The sequence below is a fragment of the Camelus ferus genome, chromosome X, assembly GCF_009834535.1.
Source record: "Camelus ferus isolate YT-003-E chromosome X, BCGSAC_Cfer_1.0, whole genome shotgun sequence".
In the NCBI taxonomy this organism is placed as follows: Eukaryota; Metazoa; Chordata; class Mammalia; order Artiodactyla; family Camelidae; genus Camelus; species Camelus ferus.
The window spans coordinates 93,053,787-93,074,699 of record NC_045732.1 but is presented as its reverse complement, the minus strand read 5'-3'; the positions used below and the strand labels follow the sequence as shown (position 1 = coordinate 93,074,699).

At 38.0% G+C, this 20,913-nt stretch overlaps 1 protein-coding gene across 2 annotated transcripts in view; it reads right to left on the bottom strand.

Moving 5' to 3' along the window:
• Nucleotides 1-20,913, bottom strand: part of LAMP2 (lysosomal associated membrane protein 2) — a 36,286-nt gene that overhangs the window by 6,707 nt on the left and 8,666 nt on the right. Inside the window, exons 2-9 of one of the 2 annotated variants that reach the window (XM_006191315.3) lie at nucleotides 19,241-19,359; nucleotides 18,271-18,484; nucleotides 14,260-14,418; nucleotides 13,163-13,350; nucleotides 11,998-12,120; nucleotides 8,533-8,596; nucleotides 7,957-8,121; nucleotides 3,949-5,585 (exon numbers count right to left, since the gene is read on the bottom strand). In XM_006191315.3, the coding sequence (XP_006191377.1) occupies nucleotides 5,446-5,585; nucleotides 7,957-8,121; nucleotides 8,533-8,596; nucleotides 11,998-12,120; nucleotides 13,163-13,350; nucleotides 14,260-14,418; nucleotides 18,271-18,484; nucleotides 19,241-19,359 (1,172 nt within the window). In that variant the 3' untranslated portion in view covers nucleotides 3,949-5,445. Of the gene's footprint in view, nucleotides 1-3,948; nucleotides 5,586-7,956; nucleotides 8,122-8,532; nucleotides 8,597-11,997; nucleotides 12,121-13,162; nucleotides 13,351-14,259; nucleotides 14,419-18,270; nucleotides 18,485-19,240; nucleotides 19,360-20,913 lie in introns of those variants that run through there. The other variant, XM_006191314.2, reaches the window with a different exon arrangement.

The following is a 20,913-nucleotide window of genomic DNA, read 5'->3' as shown; positions in this document are numbered from 1 at the left end:
AAGAGGCCCAGAGACAAAACCCTTGGGAATACCAATATTTGAAGAATAAAGGAAGGAAAAAAATTAGGAAAGGCAGGTGGAAAATAGTGCCACACAAGCCAAGGAAGGAAACAGTTTCAATTAGCGTGGGAGAACAGTGTAAAACATTAGAGACGCCAGAGAAATGTCCATTGAATCTAGCAATATGGAGGGTGGGGAGCTGGGAGTCAAATTGCTACAGGTTTAGGAGTGAATGGGAAGTGACTGGTTAGGAGCTCAAGAACCTGGAATGGGGAACAGTTTAGAAGGACAAACGGTAGATAGTTAGAAGTGGGATGTACTGTCAAGAAAGACTATCTTCAGGTGGAAAAGGATGAGGGAAAAGAGCAGGAGCATTTTATAGGCTGAAGATGCTGAATGGTACAGTCTCCTAGGAGGTAGGAGAAATGGGATTCCAGAAGCACTGGCCAGGAAAAGAAAACCTACTGAGACTGGAGAAGAAAGGAATAGTGCAGATGGAGATACGTTTGCAGAGGGGGAAGAAGGCAGCTAGGGTGTTGAACCATCACTTCTCACTATTTTCCATTTCCTTGCCTCTTATTGATTCTCCTGGCTTTCAATTTACCAGGGACTGATAAATCAGATAATTAAGCTTATCAGAATTTGCCGAAAATTAAAATGAATAGCTGCAAGGCAAATCTGATTGTGCTTGCATCTAAGAAACGTGCCAGTCTTTTGCTAGCCTCTCAGGCAATAACGGGGAACAAGATGCAACCCTGGAGTTTATGTATTTTATGAGACATTGACTCTGGCTGCCAGCTCAGTGGTCTTTTTTACTTGCTTCTTGGTTCTGTTAAAAATCCAGATATCTGAGGTTGCCAGATGTGACTTGTGAACATACGGTGTTAAGAGCTCCCAGGTAGCTTCTCCCCTTCAATTTCCCAAATTACCACCCAGCATATAAACTATCAGGTGACATGAACCATAAAGGATTATGCCTTGGATTTAATATAGCTTGGTTTCTTAAAAATTCATTAGTAGATTAATTTCTTATTCTGGCAATGAATTCAAAGTCCTCTCTTTCTCAAATTGGGTTTTTGACCTAGTACTGAAATGACTCTCATAAATACTGCCAATAAGGCTTTCGTGCAAGACAAATATTACCAGAGTAGATCAAAGAGGCAATTCTGCTAATACAAAGATCTTTCTAGATTCTGTCACTTACTTAAAATGCTCTCAATTAGCATGTGAAGTATTAATTTATAATAACTATTGATTTTATGAATTTATTAACCTTTAAAAATTCTTTAGGTAATGGAAAGAAATTTGGGTAAAACAATAATTTGAATAGGATCACATCCTGAAAGAAAACCTCATTCTGTAAGTCATCTTGACCTATTTGCCTAATGTACACTTGAGACCATAATGAAAAGTCTATTTGTAGAAGAGTTTAATAGTCACAGAAACAGTGACATTTTTAAAAGATAAAGTTTCACAGCCACTGAAATTTCAATGAAAAGGTTCATGTAGATTTTTAAAATTCTGTTAATCTTCAATTTTCTGTTAGTTCAGAAACTTTTCAAATACGATTTTCAGTGTGAGAGTTGGAAAGCTAAGATACACATTTATAAAATATAAAGGAAACCCTTCTTTAAAACCAGTGTATCTAAATTTCTCTTTGGAAGAATCAGTATTAAGAAGCACATTCTTATGTGGCATTTTATTAAATACCTTTTATCTATAGTCAAACTGAAGTACATTACATGACTCTTAAAAGATACTTGAAGCTATTCTGTACTAGCTTCAAACATGTCTACACTAGTTTCAAAAACAAGATATGGCAATTAATGATGCAGAAAGTTAGCTACCATGATAAAAGCTCAGGAGACATGTAGTGAGAGAAATGAGCCCAAGACAATGTAACACTGTCTACCCAACTGAACAGATAAAATGCTATAATCTTAAAAATAGCTGAGTCTTACAAGAATTCCTCCTAAAAACTGCAAGAAACTTCAGATGGTGTGCTTTACACTGTATGTAAATATGTTCTTGATACCTAACAAGTGGCTTCTTACCAGATTCTTTCTAAAAATACTCAAATGTTTATTTATCATCATTGAAATGAAAACTATCACTCAATGCTGACTGGTATATATAAAATAAACAAGTTTATACTGTATAGCACAGGGAAACATACTCAATATCTTGTAGTAGCTCACGGTGAAAAAGATTATGAAAATGAATATATGTATATTCGTATATGGCTGAAGAATTGTGCTGTACACCAGAAATCGACACAACATTGTAAACTGACTATACTTCAAAAACAAAACAAAACAAAAAAACCTATCACTCAAAGAAGTAAGAGTAACAGGACTTTAAAGCCCTCAGTCCCCAGATGAAAAAACTGAGACCTCTGAAGTTGAGTGGCTTGACCAAGGTCACATGGCAACTCAGCCGGTAGAGTTGGGAGCTATGATGATTAACTGGCAGTCACATGGCTTAACTGGGTCATCCAGAGGAAAGTTACTAGCCAGGCTGCCAAGTTTTTTTGTGTGTGATATATGAAAGTGGGTTGGGAAGCTATCTGGAAATTGGAAGGTTCAAAAGCATTTTAGGGTGATCTGAGAGAAAGATTACACACAATCCTATTTTGGTTCAGATCAATAGCTCGGTTTGTGTGGCTGCAATGTATAGCTGCTACATACAGATATTCAGTATCAGCCTCAGCTTAGGAGTTGAGAAAAGTGTACAGAGATACTCTGCCGCTTTTACTATGAAGTAAATATTCTAGACCACTGGTTTCCTAATTAGCTACACATCAGATTCACCTGGGAAGCTTACACACTCACTCACACACACACACACACAATCTCATTCCAGACCTGCTAAGCTAAATCCTCTAGGAGTGGAGCTTGAAATTTGAATTTTTGTAACTAGCTTCCTGTGTTTCTTACTCTATAGCCACCCCAGCATCAAAAGGGACCGATCTATGGGACCACTCTTCCACATAGTAATACACGGATCATTCTGGAAATAATTTAGTTCTACTTCTAAGCATTTCTTAAGTTTTTCCTTTTGGAAGAAATTGCCATTATATAGTATATAAAATCTAGACTTTAACCAACTGGAAAAAAATGTGAGCAAGTTTTCTTAAGAAATAAAAGAAACTTTATTGTTTTAGAAGCAATATTTTGAGCAAATGGACAGGCAAATATCTAAAGAGAAACACCATACATCAACTAGTGGTTTAAACATTTGCAGAAAAAAACATGAGAAGTATTTACATGGACCAGTTTCTTTATACAAATGCTAACACATGAAAAACACCCAGAACCAAATAGAGTGTTAGACCATTGAGGTGTAAACCCAATAAAACAAATAAAACTACAAAAGGTACAAAGAACACATGGCTATGGGAAATAACAGTGTAAATAACAGTATGTAAACTGGCCCATGTAAAATACAAAAATATTCAATGAAGTCAGATTTTCTATAAAACAGTGCTAATTAGAGGTATTTTAATTTGAATCAGATATATAATCTAAATGTAGAAACTTTTAGAAACATTAACAGCGTTAAGCCAGTGCCACCCACTCGTGCTTCCAATTTTTATTTTTTTAAAAAAGCTGCTGCTTTGTTTTGACTCATGAGAAATATCTAGGGCTCACATTCTTGTAAGCATTATCCTTTCTTATAAGGTTAACAATCTTACACTAAAATACTATTTAAATAAAAAATAATTTTTAAAAATCAGATTTCTACTTAGCCTTTAAAAAGTGCCTTAAGCTGGCAGTGCAGCTAAATGTAGCTTTAAGAGAGGGGCTAGTCAGAAGTCCGATTCTGAGCCAGGACTATTTTCAGGCTACTCTAAACAGAGAGCAAATTTAAGTGAAAGAAAACATTTATCATGCCAATATAACTCGAAAGATAGTTATAGACGTACACATGCTAACATGCAGTTGCCTCTGTGTGTGTCTGTATTGCTAGATTAGCAAATTAATTCAACATAAATAACATTTTGGAATCCAGATATCTCATTTTCTAGTAAATGGGGGGGGGGGGGAGACATAATCTCCCACCCTCCAAAACATGGAACCTTCCATATATGGCTGCATATTAACGATGTTTTAATATTTGCTCAGCCATCCTAATACCAAAAAGCCGCAAAAAACAAACCTCCTAGAAGCAGCAAGAAATACTTGATGTGTTAGCCATCAAGCTGAAATGTTTTGCTTTCTCATATAAACATCAGGTGGTGCAGAGTAAATGGACAATTGGCGCATCTCCCCAGAGCATAAAAGTGAACACAAAGTACATGAATTAATGATTCTACCATAATGAACAATAATAATGTAAGCTTTGATTAGTATAGAACTATGTAGATGTAAACGCCAAATTAGTAAATGTTGTAGCAATCAATGCAAGCTAGAAACACAGAACAGGTTCCTAATGAACTAAGAGAAGACCAAGACTTTCGGGTTAGGTGCAAGTTACTTTCTAAGTGTAAGTGCACTTCCGTATTTAGGTTCTAGGACATACTGGCATTTCTTCTTTAAGGAAACAAAAAGAAAAGAATAAAACAATCTACCACCAACAAGGATACTAGAAGGGCTAAAGAGAAATCTACATTAGTTTTAGCACTGCATGTAGAGGCCAATTTATGGGTACAAAAGACTAATGCCCTAAATTGGCACTGCCTAGCAATTATCTCTAAAGCATCTAGAGAAAATGCATTGAAATGCCCAGTTGGAATAGTCTTGTGTCTTACAATTTGAAAGATTGAAATATCCAGTTTTTTTATGAAAAGGATTAAACAGTAAGATTAGCATCTATTCTAAAATTTAAAAAGCTCTTGTATCTTTTGTCACTATAGCCACATTAAATACAAATCTATTCAAAAGGCAGTAGGAAAGCATTCATTGCTAAGAACAGAAAAATACTAGACCCTGTTCAAATCTACTGGTATAATCTCTCATAGTCAAATATGCAGCAAAGCCAAAGCAGCTAAGTTAACCTGCAAACAAAATCACCAAAAAATGCAAAAGGAGCAAGTACAAATCCACTGCAGAATGTGTTGTCTCAATTCAACTACATGAAGGGAGGACAGGGATCTCTTTTTAAAAACTTTTTCCTAAACTGTGTCTTTCTAGTTAGAATATCTAAAATGAAAAGACTGAAATACTAATTCAGAATAAAATAGAATTTATAAGCCACGTGATTTTTGCACATATTTTTTGCTACAGAAATAAGTTTTAAATTCCTTCGTTGGGAAAACCAAGATCATGTGACTAATATGGATTTTATCAGTTTGGGGGTATTTCTATCTATTTAAGCTTGAAATCCTCCATACTATCTGTTCTAAGATCAGAACTGCAACTAAATACACCTTAGATTGAACAGTATTGCATGTTGGAACTTGTACTTGCTTCATTGTTTTATAACAGAGTCACGTGTGGATTAGTGTTACAGAGTCTGATATCCAGCATAACTTTTTCTTCTGCCAATTAGGTAAGCAATCACTATAACAATAATCAAGCCTGAAAGGCCAGCACCAACTATAATTGGTATTAGAATGGTGTCATCATCCAGCGAACACTCTTGGGCTGTAAGTGAGAAAAAGTGTGTAACAAATAATGAGTATAATAAAAAATGATGTCCACAAGTAAAAAATGTTGATTTAAAAAGTCAGAAATGCTCTTATAAGATCAACTTTAAGTAATTAAGACAGGTATACTTCAATGATAAAGCTACATCAAGTTATGGATTATTCTAGAATTAAAATCCTAAACTTAGGTCCTTTCATTCATGTATGTGTGTATAGGGACATTCATATCTATGAATACATACTCACATCTACGAGTAAAACGCATACACGTGTGTCTGTTTCTTTGTTTATATCCGAGTGCTTTCCAAAACAGGAGTGTTAAACAGAAATGAAGAGAGCTAATCTAGCTAGATTTCTACATAGGCAGACTTGACTCTTTATGGTAGAGTAAATGTCTTTTGGGAAACTGAGAGAAGATTAGGAAGGTTTAATCATGGGATTAAACAACCAGGCTGGCTCTGGAATCCTTCAGAGCAGAGTTGGCAAACTATAATATAGCCCATGAGCCAAATCTGGCCCAAGGGCTAAAAAATGCCTTTTGAACATTTTTAAATGATCAGAAAAAAACAAGATTTTGTGACTCATAAGAATTACATGAAATTCCAGTTTCAATATCCATAAATCAGGCTTTATTGGAACATGGCCACACTCATATTTATTGCCTATGGCTGTTTTCACAGCAGAGCTGAATAGCTGTGACAGACAATATGGCCTCCAAACTCAAAACACTTAACTGGCTGTCTGGGCCTTTACAAAAACAATTTGCAGACTCCTGACTTCCAATATATATATGCTTTTAGTGGCTGCAAAAGTCAAGAAACTGGGAGTCCTTACTAATTTTGAGTGTGTTTACTACATTTGTCAATCTGCTCAGGGCTGGCAACCCACAGGGGACTTTTTTTTTTCTATTTCCAGAGTAGTCTGATCCAGTAAAATCCAATCAACACTCTTTGACCTTACTGAAAATCTCTTTCCTCTTCCTGTATAGTCAAGTTTAACCAGTGTGTTGTATTTATAGGTACCCACAGTCAGGAACCTAGCTCCACAAATAGATTACGCATTTGTTATCAGTATTAAATGTTGTCTACTCCTCTGGGTGACATTTTTAATACTATGAACATAAACACCAAAGTTTCAAATTAGAGGAGAAACACAGGTCATCTCTATCACAGCTGACTAGATAAACAGGCTTGAGCTCATTTTATACTGCAAATGATTTTAAATTCTAAACACAAATCTGGACCTAAAATTAGGGTAATGATGTAAGGGAGCTAGATAAAGACTCAAAAATAAAACTACTAAAGAATCAAAATAATTGAAGTCCATAAGCAAAACTGACAAAGGGGAGAGTGAATTCTTGAAAGTATTTTTAAACTGTGATTAACCTCTCTAGTCACAAGAATGGTAAGGTGAAGAGCCGGATTTACTTGCGCCAAACCAAGTCAGGCTAGGTATTCAGTACCACCACAAAACAGTTCAACAGGTCACAGCATATTCACTTTTAAACTCAGCTTCCACAATGCCTTCTAAACCATAGAATTAATTGTTAAAAAGGATGTGGACAACTGGAGCGGCTCTGCTCAGCCAAGCTGTGTTCCATAAACCCTCAATTTTAAGTAATTGGTTTAAAAGGAAAGTCAATTAGGGAATTTTATGTACTTTTTCTTCTTTGTGCAAATTTTAATCTTGTAATGCCAAATGCATCTTTCATATTCATATAAATACACTGTAATGAGCCCTTTCCAAAAGTTTCACTAAAAATCTGATAAATACCACCATTAACTCTGAGTAGACCTTCAAAACGCCTCATTCACACTGGCACATGCTTTTCAAACTCTCCAGATGATGCCGGCTGGCCAAAACATAGGTCAATATATCTGAGGCTTACCTACCGCAATCTTTTGTCTTAAAATACAACCAAACTGCTTTAATTTGGGTATGAAAATGTTCCCAGACAGAAGATGGCCCCAAGAAGGCAGATGCAAGATGCTCAAAAACTGCTGCCCCAAAGTGCCATCCTTCCCACAAACTAAAACCCACAGAGGAGCGTCTGTACATTCAGTCAAGATCACTTAAAGCTCTTACCAGTTTTTAGCTTTAAGAACTTTGTTGCAAAGGTTTTCAGATCACCAAAAAAAAAAAAAAAAGAAAGAAAAAAAAGAAAGAAAAAAACCCTAATCTGAGCAAAATGATGAGCCAAATATAGAGTTACACAAACTTGCTCAAGGCTATGAGAACTCTACAACAGTGTCGAGAGGTGAATTCATATTTCTCCAATTTGATGATTAAATTTCCATGACTCAAAGGAAAAGCCACCTAGCAGTTACGATAAGAACATAAATTATTAATAAACCTTGCTTGTTTCTTACCTGTAGAATACTTTCCTTCCATCACACTGAAAGGTTGAACCCTTAGATCAAAGGTATTTATCTGAAATGTTCCAGACACTGAAACAGTCTGCTCTTTGTTGCACATATAAGAGCTTCCCAGGGGGGCATCCCAGTAGCTGAGGTTGTTATTTGCAATGCTGAAAACTTTAAAGAAAAAAAAACACATGTTAGTAACTGCTTATCCTGTCGACATAAAAGCGGGACAGTCCTCAGGATTTTTCAGCGAAGTATGGGAACCTGGGGTACAGGGCCTACCCTACCCAAAAAGCAATCCTTAAGATCACTGGGTTCCCTATCTTTCTATAGGTGTTTCTGTAGTCTAAAACCCAGTCACATCCTTAACTCTTATCTATCCTGCTTTGAAAATATGAGATACTGCAAAAGATAGAATGCTATAGTTCTAAGTTACTGGTTTTAAGTTATGGTCAAAGTCCAGTTCTCACACAGAAGCTTCTGTTCCATTAAATAAGGTACTACTTGGTAATAAGACAGTAACAGTTGCCATTCCTTCAGTGTAACCCATACCCTTCTTCCTGAGCCGAAGGTTTTGCTTACCAGAGCCATTAACCAAGTACATGCTGACACTCACTTCCTTCAGATAGAATCGGTTTTCATTTTTCTGTGTGAAAAAGAGCTCCAGTTAATCGACACAGCACAACTGTCTACAGGTACAGTTAGTATCTATAGAGGAAAAGCAGGCAAATCCTATCACGCAGAAGCAAAACCATGCATTAGACCTGGGCCAGCAGAATAACTGCAGCCAATGGAAAGGGACTCAAAATGCGACAGAAACCCTTTTGCTCTGCATTTTGTTTCCAACTTTTGGAGCAGGTGTACTCATGTGGTCCTTAGGACCTCAGTAATTCACTCCCTCCATTCTGTTCTCCCTGTCACTTTCTGAGACCTCTTCATAACTTCCAGCCTGGATTACAACAGCCTCTTCCCGGGGCCCCCTGTCTTTCAGCCTCTCCAACTCGGATCTTTCCTTCACTGCTCTTATCTTTCTGAAGCACTCATCTGATCAGCCAGTCGTTCTAATTATTTCAGAATTCAGTATGAACAAGGTAACATATCTAAGTGTTCCAGGGAGCTAGCCAAATGAGCCTGGATCCTGCCCCCGTGTTTGCCATCTGCCAGATAAAAGATAAATACATACATAATGAACTATATTCAAAAAAGAAAGGGATAAGTTATGAAAATTAAAAGGAGAGAAATTACTTCCTACTAGGGGAGGAGCAAAAGTAATAATACAAGCTTAGGGATGGACCATTTGCACTGAGTAGGATTCAATTAAGAGACAAGCAGGAAGGAGTGTTTGAGAAGGCAACAGCACGAGTGAAGGTAGTCAAAAATAAGCCTCAGCACAAGTACTCTAGCATTTTAGAACTCACCAAGTGCCAAGCGCTGACCTTAAGACTTGACCTATGAGGCTTCACTGAATAATTACAATACCTATTTTGAGATGCAGTAATCAAAGTATGGAGGTGGTGTTAAGCAACCTCGCCAAGGCTATCTAGTTAGTAGCAGTCAGTGAGCTGGGATCCGAACCCAGGAGTCTGGCTGCAGAGCGCAGGCACTGGCTACCACGAGGCTCTCCTACCTCGCTGATGTGCACAGGGGATGGGGTGAGGGAAGCATGAGATTCTTGAGAAGGGAACAGAGTCAAAAAAGCTGGATATGCAGGTTACATTGCATGGGGGGTGGGGTGAGGTAGGGAGAGGCTTGATCTATCCTGCCATGGAATGTAGGTTTTCTTGAGGGCAAAACAGAATCACTGAAGGTTTCTGAGGAAGAGCTGTGTTGCAGGAAGGTAAGCCAATGCAGAAGCACATGGGGGGAGGGAGGAAGAGGTGGGACTAGTTAGGAGGCTATTTGAACCCTCCAGGTAAGAGGGAATGCAGGCTGGAATCAGTAGAGAATAAAAACGAGGGGGCAGACTGAAAACAATTTCAGGAGGAAGCATTGAGGAGGACTCAACAACCTCAACACGTCTCTCCTCAGCTCGACATTCAACGGTCTCCACAATTTGTCCCAACTACTCTTTCACACTTACCTTTCACTACACGTGCCACACGCCTCATTCTCCCACCTGGTCTTGATTGTGTGTCCAGGGATAGCTTGTACTTTTTCACTTACTCTCCTTATCCCCCATGTGTACAAATCTGACCCATCCTTGAAGGTCCAGTTCAAATGCCATCTCTTCTGTTAAACCCTCCTGCCTCTCCTCCAGCCAGAATTAACTGCTCCTTCCTCTACACTCCCATAGTGCTTTGTATTCTCTGGTCTGGCACTCATCCCACTTTGCATGGACCTTCCACAGTCCTCTAACTGCCCACAGAATCAAATCCAAAAGCCAGCATGGCATTCAATGCCTTCCACAGAACCAGTGATCTTTTCTATACTGCTATCTTTACCACTAAATAAACTATGGGCATCTTAAGAATACAGGCCTTCTTCTTTGTATCCCACCATAGCATCCTATATTTGTACACCGAATTCAATAAATTATCCTTAGACACATCTCTCATGATAGGGATGAAGGTGAGATGGGGCCCACTTATCTCTGGTAACATTGCAGGTGTTTCTTGATTTTTCACAGTGCCTGTAGCATGGTTAAAATGTCACTACTCTGGATTACATTTTAGAATTGTCTGCTGGGCAATTAAGTGACATAATTATTAAATATTACATATTTCCCCATTAGAGCCAGAAGAAACCATGTTCATTTTAGGATCCTATTTCAGCTAGAAAGATCAAACTCAACCACTCAAAAGGGAATGAATCTAAAATGTTACTTTCTTCATTCTTATTGACTATAATATAATCTGTGTGTGATAACACGGGAAGCCTCCTCTTACCACACTCAAGATGACAAGCTTAACCATTTTTTTAATAGTAATTCAGTGGTCATTTAAAAAATAGTAATTCACTGATCATATATATACTATAACAGAAGAGTTATTTGAGTGCTGGAAAAGGGAAGTTTTTTGTAAACCTTTCTAAAATATAATCCTCAATTAGTCAGCATATATTCCAAAATAAAAAAGGCTTTAGACTCCAAGTTTCAACATGATACCAAGTTTACCAAGTTTTGACATGAAACAAATACATACCTAACTTTTTATGTATCACATGTTGAGAATGTTTCCCCATCCCTAGATGGAGTAATCTGATTTAAAAGCAGAACAGTTGTTTTATCCACATATACAATAGCTCTTAGTTTGAGAACTACTGGTGGTTGACCCGTTTCCCTCATTGATGGCTAGCCCCTCTTTCCCATTCCCATTTGCTATAACGTGTACACACACACACACCCTTCAAAAATTATAGGAATAACAATTGTTTCTGAGAAGGTAGAATTAAAGGCCCCTGATGATTAATTTATGCTAGTAAGAAGTAGAACACACGTGCTTAACCTAGAAACTTCTATTTAGGGTTCAGCCCCTAATAGAAGCATGAGCAACAAAAACCTGAATGCTGCCATTATATACCGCCTTGACTTAAAGCCTGTGAAGTCCTTACTTACCCAGAGCCCTGTACATATAGCAAGTACTCAACGAAAGCTAGCTATCATGATGACTGATACTATTACAAGCAGTGTAGCTTCCCCAAAAGCCTCAAATATTATAATAGACAAACATGAGAATTTTCTAACCAATAATAGAGAAAATATTATGGAAATTACTTTGTATCTTTTATATATATATTTTCTTATCACATATATCTACATGGATAGACTAGACAATTTTTTGATATAGGTTAATTCTTGCTCCTACCCTAAGGTCTATATTAACAGCAGAATAGCTGTTTTTGGTGAACATTAATGTAAAAGTCCAGCCCACAGAAATCAAGGTGACCCTGAGGGATTAACAGGGATCAATGGACTACACTTTTAAGTAGTGTTGAAATGGAAAATATGGTGAAAATGGTGAATGTCCCCATCAATAAACACACCCTTTTAGACTTTCAGATGTGTTTCTAAGAGAATGAACCTAAATTTTAGATAAATATGTTACTCACCACAGCAAAGACAAAGTCAAGATACTTGATGTTGCTGCCATTCAGCCTAAGTAGAGCAGTTTGAGGGTGGCAGCTGCCAGTCACGTCTGTTGTATTGGGATTGATGTTAAAAACTGAAGCAACCTTTAGGAGAAGAGGTGAGAAAGATACGGATGAACTATAAAAATCTACAGCAAAAGCTTATATTCTAATAACACCAACTTCACAGTGAACAAAACACCTTGTGTCTGGACACGGATATAAGTGTATGATGTCTTACTTTCAAAGTTGGCACAGGCCCCCAAGCTATGACTCAGAAGACTTTTTTTTTTTTTAAAAAAAAGAAGACAAGAGGGAAGCTTCCTCAAATAATGAGCCAAAAAAGAACACATTTTTAATGGAGCACAAAAGCCATCTGTCTGGCTTAAGTCGCAGGACTCTGGAAATGGGGTTGGTTGGTCAGCACGACCTCTGTGGTCTCAGTGAAGCATTGCAACCAGAAGTGCCATCGTGTACTCACATCTATTACCTATCTATCCAGCCATACCATTCAAGCCAGCAAATAGCTAGAGAAACAGTGGCGCTGTTCCATACAACCTACAGTGTGGTTTAGATAAAAGTTTATATTTTAAACTAACTGAAATAAAGATCAACCACTTAGATTCTGATCTACTGATGGCAGACAGAATCTAAGCCCCCAAGAGCCCTTTAAACTGCTAGGTTTCCTGCTGGCCAAGACAATGCCTTGATAGCAACATTAACTCTTCATGGTTATAGTAACTCCTAACTAATCAAAACTCTACAAGTCAACATCAAATCTCTATTTAATTCTGCATCATTCTAATAACACTACTCTTGGGCTGAAGGTTGGACCCACTACATTTGAAAGGAGATATAAAAAGAATGTATCAATAAATAAGCCTTTATTTTATATCTGGGCTCCAACTCTACCTCTTAGCCTTAGATCAAATCTATTCTTTAAAATCTCTGATTCCACAGGGAACTATATACAATATCTTGTAATAACCTACAATGAAAAAGAATATGTATATATACATATGTATGACTGAATCACTATGCTGTACACGAGAAGCTAACACAACATTGCAAATCAACTATACTTCAATAAAAGAAGTAATAAATACATAATTAAAAAGAATGTATCAATAAAAATAGGCAACTATACCTTATCTTGAGTAACGTTCAGTTGCAGCCCCATGGTAGCCAGAAGACAGGTACCATTGCTATTCTTCACTGCATAGGATCCAACCTCGGGTTTTTCCTTTGGAGTGGGTGTTGTGGTAGGAGCTGGCGCAGTGGTGGGAATGACGGGTACCACTGTGGTTGCACTTTTATCTTTATCACACAGAAACTCTGAGACAAAGAACAAAATAAGCTACAGTAAACTTTTTCTTAATTCATAAAGCCAGGGAAGAGCGAAATATTTCTCACAATTGAAGACCAAAAGGGTTGTATTCAGGGAAGAGGTTCTCAAACCGCTGCTTCATATGTAGATAATGTGAAGAGTTATGACATGGCCGATAGGCTCCCAACACATACAAATGCTGCACCTACTCACACACGGCCACACACGCATCTTTTCAGACCCTTGAGTCCTTTTGTTCCTCAAAAAATCACCCGCCTCTTGAGGTGAAAATCAGATTAAAGTTTGAAAACATTTCACTCCTACCTAGGCCTGCCCTCTCCTTTCCCACATACAAGCACTCTAAGGAGGGAGAGTGTTTCCCTGAAAATAGTTTAGAAATCATTGAGGGATGTAAACACAAATAAACCTTTTACCTGTGTTACCCTTACAGCAAATCACAGGCATTTCAACCTCTTCTTAGGAAGTGCTGGTAGCTTTTCAGAACTCAATGAGAAATTATTGTTTATTTTCATGAAGTCATATAAAAGTTATAAAATCAATTTATAAAAGTCAAGATTAGAACACAGAAATCCAATTTCTAAGCTTTTGTCTTGGATCTTCAAAAGCTAAAAAGGATCAAATGTTATTTGAGGATTTGCTCAAACAATGATTAAGTTTTATCAGCTGAAAACTCAACAGGTAGAGCATTTTAAAAGACTCTCCCAACACATGTACATGAGAAACTTAAAACTGCAAGTTCCAAGAATAAGAATTGCTGTTATTTATAAAAACTTTATAGTCCAGTGTAAATCTTAACATACAAATGCTCTGAAATAACAATTTCAACTAAAGCTACCCGGTATACTGTAATCTTAACTTAGGACCCATGCATCGAAATATCCACTTTAAGTACTCACCTTTTGTGCTCACTGTGCCATTTTGGACAAAAGCTTGTACATGAACATCCCAGTAGCGCTGGACAACACTATTCTGTTCTATAGTTGATAAACTATTGCATCTAAAGATGTCATTCAATGGAATTGTGAACATCACACGGTCATAAACAGTAAAAACTTCTGTAAAACAAGATTAACAATAGCTGTTTCCAAGAAGGTAGGAGGGATGTGATCGTATAAAAATACACATTGGACTTTCATTTCTTCTGCTGCCTGACCCCATCCCATCCCTGAAGTGACAAAGGACAAGACCTGTTCAGGGACTGACAAATTCACTATGGCTGAAACATAGATAGTAAGAAGAAAGACGTAATGGGGATTAGGAAGGAAAGGTGAGTCGCAGGTGGTCACACACTGATGCATCTTCTATGATCTAAGGACAGTCTGGGCTTGATTTTCTTAGCAATGGAAGGTTAGCTTCAGTTTTTAAAGCTGGAAATAACACATCATTTATTTTAAGGAAGATGGCAAAATTGTAGAGGACAGGCAGAGTAGAAAACTTTTAAGTAAAGTTACTTAAGAGGAAAACTAGTTAGAAGGCTGAGGGGCTTGGTTAAGGTGAAAAGTGAGTAGGGGTTGCCTAAATCAAGACAGTGAGGGGCAGCAGAAAGACAGCAAAGAGGCCAAATGTGAAAGCACATAGCTGAGGTAGAATCAATACTGATGAAGCAAGGAAGAGAGATGGAACATTCAAGGATTTTATAGTAAATCCTTATTTTTGTGCTACTATCCCAATGTAACTTACAGTAACTAAAATGACTTTTTGGAACCTCTTCCTGGATAGAATTTAAAGACTATTCCAATTCAGGAAATCGTCAGAATGTGAAAGCAGTAAGTTGCCGCCATTCTGTACAGAGTTATTATAATAATCCATGTAGTGAAACTTCAAAAGGGTAAGATCACACTTTTCCACCCAAATGGCTTAGTTCCTTTTGGAGAAACAGCAAGGAAGGAAGGTATTCAAGGTCCTTAATATAAGCTGCCTTCTGTGCCTTTCCATCATGTAGCAAGGCAGCTAACTTCTGCTGCCTTGGCACCCCCTACTGGCCAAAGGGGAAAACAATTTTTTTCCTAACCAGTGAACTGGAATATTTTTCTCCAATACTGTCTCTCACTGTCAACATAAGTAAATAGATACAGGAACTGGCTGAATATAGACAGATCTCAAAAACAAATGACTGCAAGGGACGCGTATAGCTCAGGGGGTAGAGTGTGTGCCTAGCATGCACAAGGTCCTGGGTTTAATCCCCAGTACCTCCATTAAAAAAAAAAAAACCTAACTACCTCCCTACAAAATAAAATTAATTAATTAATTTTTTTAAAGTGAGTGCAAAAACAAGTTGTAGACATACTGGAGTTACACATAAAGCTATGTCATTTTTCAAACAATGTGTTATTTATGAACATATACATAGTCAAATACAAGGCTATGCCCCAAATTCCCAAGAGTGATTTCCTCTCAGGAGGCAGGGAGGAAAATGGCTCTGGGGAGTGGGTACAAAGGAAACTGAGGGCATCTGTAAGGTTCTATTTCTTTAAATAAAAAGATGAGGCATTCAATAAAAATATATATATATATACAGATATCAAAAAAAGATGAGGCAAATATGGGAAAAATGGCATTAATTAGTTGTGGGTAATGGGTACATGTGTGGATCTATTATATTATTCTGTCCTTTTCTGTAATTTAATCATGAAAAAAGTTTTTTATAGAAAACAGCAGCTTCAAAGTCACTTCAATTATCAGATGCTTAAAAATAAAACACTGAATTATTTCAAAACCTGTCAACAGTCCATTTAAGGAAACCATTTTAAATCTCAAATATTACAGATAAGTTAGTAATAAAATTGCATCTTCCCCTGTTAAAAAGGAGGGAGATACAGGTGTTACCATTTCAGAGCCCACAGTTTTTCAATCAAACCATTCAGATTAAACCTCATCTGCTTTTACTGCCACCCCCCTTGGTCCAGGTACTCATTTCATCATCCCCGGATTCCTATAACAGCCTCTTAACGCTGGCATCTCTGCCTGAAGTCTCCTCACTTACTAATTAATCCTGCAGAACATTCTTTATAAACTACTCTCTGCTCCTGAGATATCATTCTCCTGCTTTAAAACCTAAAATGGTTCCCCAGTGCCTATCCCATCAAGCTAAATGCCTTTCCTTGGCTTCCAAGGCCCCCTATAATTTAGACCCACTGCACCTAGCCAGCTTGATCTTCCTTCTACTACGCACACAGCCTCTATTTTAATTGGGCAGCTCTCCAATTACTGCTGCACATACTATGCTTCCCCCTGCTGGAAATATTCTGCCCAAAATTCTCCGCTTACTCAAATTCTACCATTGGGTCTACTTTCAGCTCAGATCCTCCTCACACCAAGCTTTCTCACTCCTCTGATGCACGCTGACCTCTGTTCCTCATCAGGACCACCTGTCTACAGGCATCCACAGACGGGCTCAGGGGCTATGTACCATATGCAAAGTTTACTCTGTATTTTGAGAGAGGGGGTCTAGAGCTTTCCTCACATTGTCAGAAAAGACTTATGAACCCTCCACCCCCAAAACACAAACAACAACTTCACATTGATCTTAATGCTTTCCAATTTTTCCATATAACTCGGGGAAACATCTTCACTTTGTCTCTCCAACTAGTTTTTAAGCTCCTTAAAAGTTAAAAGGGCATTTTTTTTCTTTTTTGGGGGCAGCAAGGGGGAGGTAATTAGGTTTAATTAATTAATTTATTTTTAATGGAGGTACTGGGGATGGAACCTAGGACTTGTGCATGCTAAGCGTGCGCTCTACCACAGAGCTATACCCTCCCCCTCCAGGGGCAAATCTTAACACTAGTTCTGAAAGAAAATATAGGGCAGAAAGCTAAATATACAAGATAGCCAATAACACACTTGTTTTAGCTATCCTCTCAAACTAAGAGATCAGTAAAAGGAAAACTAGGATTTGTAAGAGGATCTAGGATTTGATTTTTCAAGTCTCAGTGACACCTGCCAAATTTTACATGAGCTCATTCACTACTGGGTCCTTAAAATATGATCTTTTGATATCCATAAATCCAAATGAGTCACTCATCCCCCAGTTCAGGAAACTAAAGGCCATCTACCTGTGCGTCTGGAGTCAGAATGAAATAGTAACTGTGAGAAATGCTAAGCTACTACAAACACCATGTTCATAACCCAATCTCAGTGGGGCAGGGAGAAAGGAGAGAATTACATCCCTAACAAAACTGAAACCTCCATTATCCATATCTCAAAATATTTTAATACACATTTCAGTTCCAGTAGTTAAAAGAATGGAATAATTGCCAATGCCTTCCCAAGTTCACTGTGACGTAAAACTGTTTCAAAATAGCAGCAAATGTCTACTTTAGCCATCTTACCTTTTTTAACTTTTCAGTCAAAATCCTATCTAAATGGTAAAAAAGATATGAAGATGAAGCATTTCTGCTGGTCTCAGGCTACTAAACTTGTACACATTTAAAATAGTTATTAGTAAAGGATTTTCTCATTCATTCAACACTTGTTGATTGCCCACTACTGGATGAAATAAATGATAATAAATAATCGTTAAGTGCATGGACCCTACAAGCTCAACAGACTGGTTCAAACACCAGCTCACACGCTTACTCGCTTGTGTGACTTTTGGGAAAGATATCAAATCTCATCAAGCCTCATTCCCTTTACCTATAAAGTTGAGATAATATCTACTTGCTGTTAAGGATTGAGATTCTGCTGGCAACATACTTAGGGTACCATCTGGTACAGAGTAAAGCACCTGGCAGTGACAGCCAATATCATCACTGTGTCAAACACTGTGCTGTGCAAGACGATACAAAGATATGACATCTCTATTCTAGTTAGGAAGATGGATGTGCAAAAAAGATGGTCTTTAAATGATTTACATTTTTATTATTAATAAAGAATAAGAGAACACAACACAATCCAATTCTTAAAGTTACCTTTTTCTTTAGCATCAGGAAATGTTGTGCTATCATTAGTGTTGTAGGAAAAGAAGATGCTGTCAATTGAATAAGCAGACAGCTCCTTTGTAAAATTCACAGTCCAGGAAAAACCGGATCCAAACTGCACAGCGATTTTGGGACCGTTGTGGTCATCCCCACAGAAGCTTCCGTTATATGTGGCAGTACCATGGTCTGAAATGGTTACAGTTTTCTAAAAGAAAAAGAAGTTCGGGGGTCAGGCACAAACAGGCAGCAATGTGCACAAGCATTTCCACAGGGGACGCCACTTCAAGTCTATTTCACTCACACACGCACACACACGCTGCCAGGCTGCCCTCTGTCTGCGCTGACCAGTCTCAGATTCTTCAACCACACACCAGTCCCTCTGAACAAATTTATGCACATCTAAAAGGAAAAGGAAAACTGGCCTGAACTTCTGTTAAGCTGATTTCTTTTCAATCAGGCTTTAAGCAGGCAGGACTTCAACCAAAAGAAAATAAGGTGAAAGGATTGAAAGATACTCCCCCCAAAAAGGAGATTTTTTTTTTAATGGAGGTACTGAGGATTGAACCCAGGACCTCGTGCATGCTAAGCATGCGCTCAACCACTGAGCTATGCACGCCCCCTCAAAGGAGATTTTTTAATGGTAAGCTATTTTTAACAAGGGCAAGCTTTGATGTTAGTACATGTTTAAAACATTATAGAAGTAGTTAGACCTGAAACACCAGTCTTCAGATCATATGCCCTTAACCAACTACAAATAAACTCCAAGGAACTGATGAATTAAAATACTCATTCCAACACTAAATAGAATACTTTTAGGTGTACATGTTAAAATAGCTTCACAGAATTTACATGTTAAGTCAGTTAACATATGAAATCTTATTTGTATAAATGCATGGAAAAGGATGAAAAAGAGTAGAATTCAATTCCTACTATATAAAACTCAGAGAAAAAAAATACTTACAAAAGTTTTGTTTGTGGTCTCATAGCGTATTGTGAAATTCATCTGCCATTTTGCATAAAGGCAAGTGGCTTTTTCCGAATTGGTCAAATTAAGTTCCAATGCATAAGATGAGACAGCTCCTAGATTTAGTAAAAAGATTAAGGTTTTTAATTGTGCTATATGCCAGAAATTGACAAAGCATTGTAAACCGACTATAACTCAGTAAAAAAAGATGAAAAGATTAAGATTTTTAAATTGGACTACAATATAAAATAAAAACAAGCTCTGTCTACTACTGAAGTTCAACCGGCTCTCAAATGAAACAAAAGTATTTTTAACACATATGGTATCTACCTTGGTGATTTGTTTGATCTTTTATCAGAATCCTGTTGATAAAAGTCACCTACCCCACCCCAAAGGAAGGGTTACTCAACCTAGGATGTTTAGGTAAGGGCACGGACTGGTGCCATTTGCCTTCTACCTCCTAGTAATCATTTCCACACTCATCTGTGCCTTGCTAGTTTTGTTTTAGGCAATTATAGTTTACTTGTTAGGACTTTCATTTTTTAAGGTAAATGAGGTTAAGGGGAAGTTGTGGGAGGGGTGTTAAACTCCTGCTTCTCTGAAGTCAGCTGGTGGCATTTTCTCTGCAAAAATTATGATAAATCTATTTCTGCGGTCTTGTTGCTTTAAATCCTGTCACAAGCTACATGACCTATGACACTCAGATGTCTTGACAAACAATTTTATTCTGACGTGAATTAGATGTGAGATAAATCTTTCTAAGCATGTGTACCATGTGACCAAAGGAAGTGTTGTGAAGGCTATTAGAGCCATAAGCAAAAGGTTGATTTTTATAAATGTCACGTTCATCATTTTTGTTTCATTTAAAAATCCAACTGATAGAATGGCTAATTAATCTTTTGAGATGGGCTGAAAGTCACTTCCTACATTCTCAACCTGCTCCCTCTCTCTTAGCAGACAAACTTTTCAGGGACAGAAAAGTCTTGGGACTTTTCAGCTAACTTGACTCTGATCTTCTACACTAGGTTAAGCACAGGGACATAACCTATTACACGGAAGAGCCCCAGGACTCAAAATACGATACAGCAGCAAACACAACAGCAGCATAAATGACGAGCAGCCATCTGAGGATTTTCTTCACCGTCTCACACCCCACCCAAGGGGTGAGCTGTATCCTGTTAAGAGAGCTGTGTGTCCCTGAATGATATCTGAGCACTCCAGCGTCACCTACAAGCAGGGACATGCTACAGACTACAGAGAATCAAGTCCTAAGAGGAATACCAAGAAGGCATGCCTCAGCAACAGCTTTCAAGCCGTACACAAAAGCCGCTGTCATGCTCCGGAGACCAGGCTGCCTCGCCAGGCCTGAGTCTCATATGCTAGACGGAGTTCGTGGTGACTGACAGTGCCTGGATGTATCGGCCGAGGCTTGAAAGGGCCTTGGGAAGCCTCGGAAGGCTTTCCAGCCATTTTACCCCACATCTAAGTACCATGTGGAATGGAGCTGTCATCACTGGTCCCAGGCTACCCTGGAGCGGTGCTGAGATCTGCAGCTTGTATTTTTTCTAATCAACCGGAGGCCTGCTTTCTGTATGCCATCTCTCTTGGTCTGGTCGAAGGGCCCTGGCTTTAACATATCCTCCTTGCATTCAAAACTATTAGAAAACACA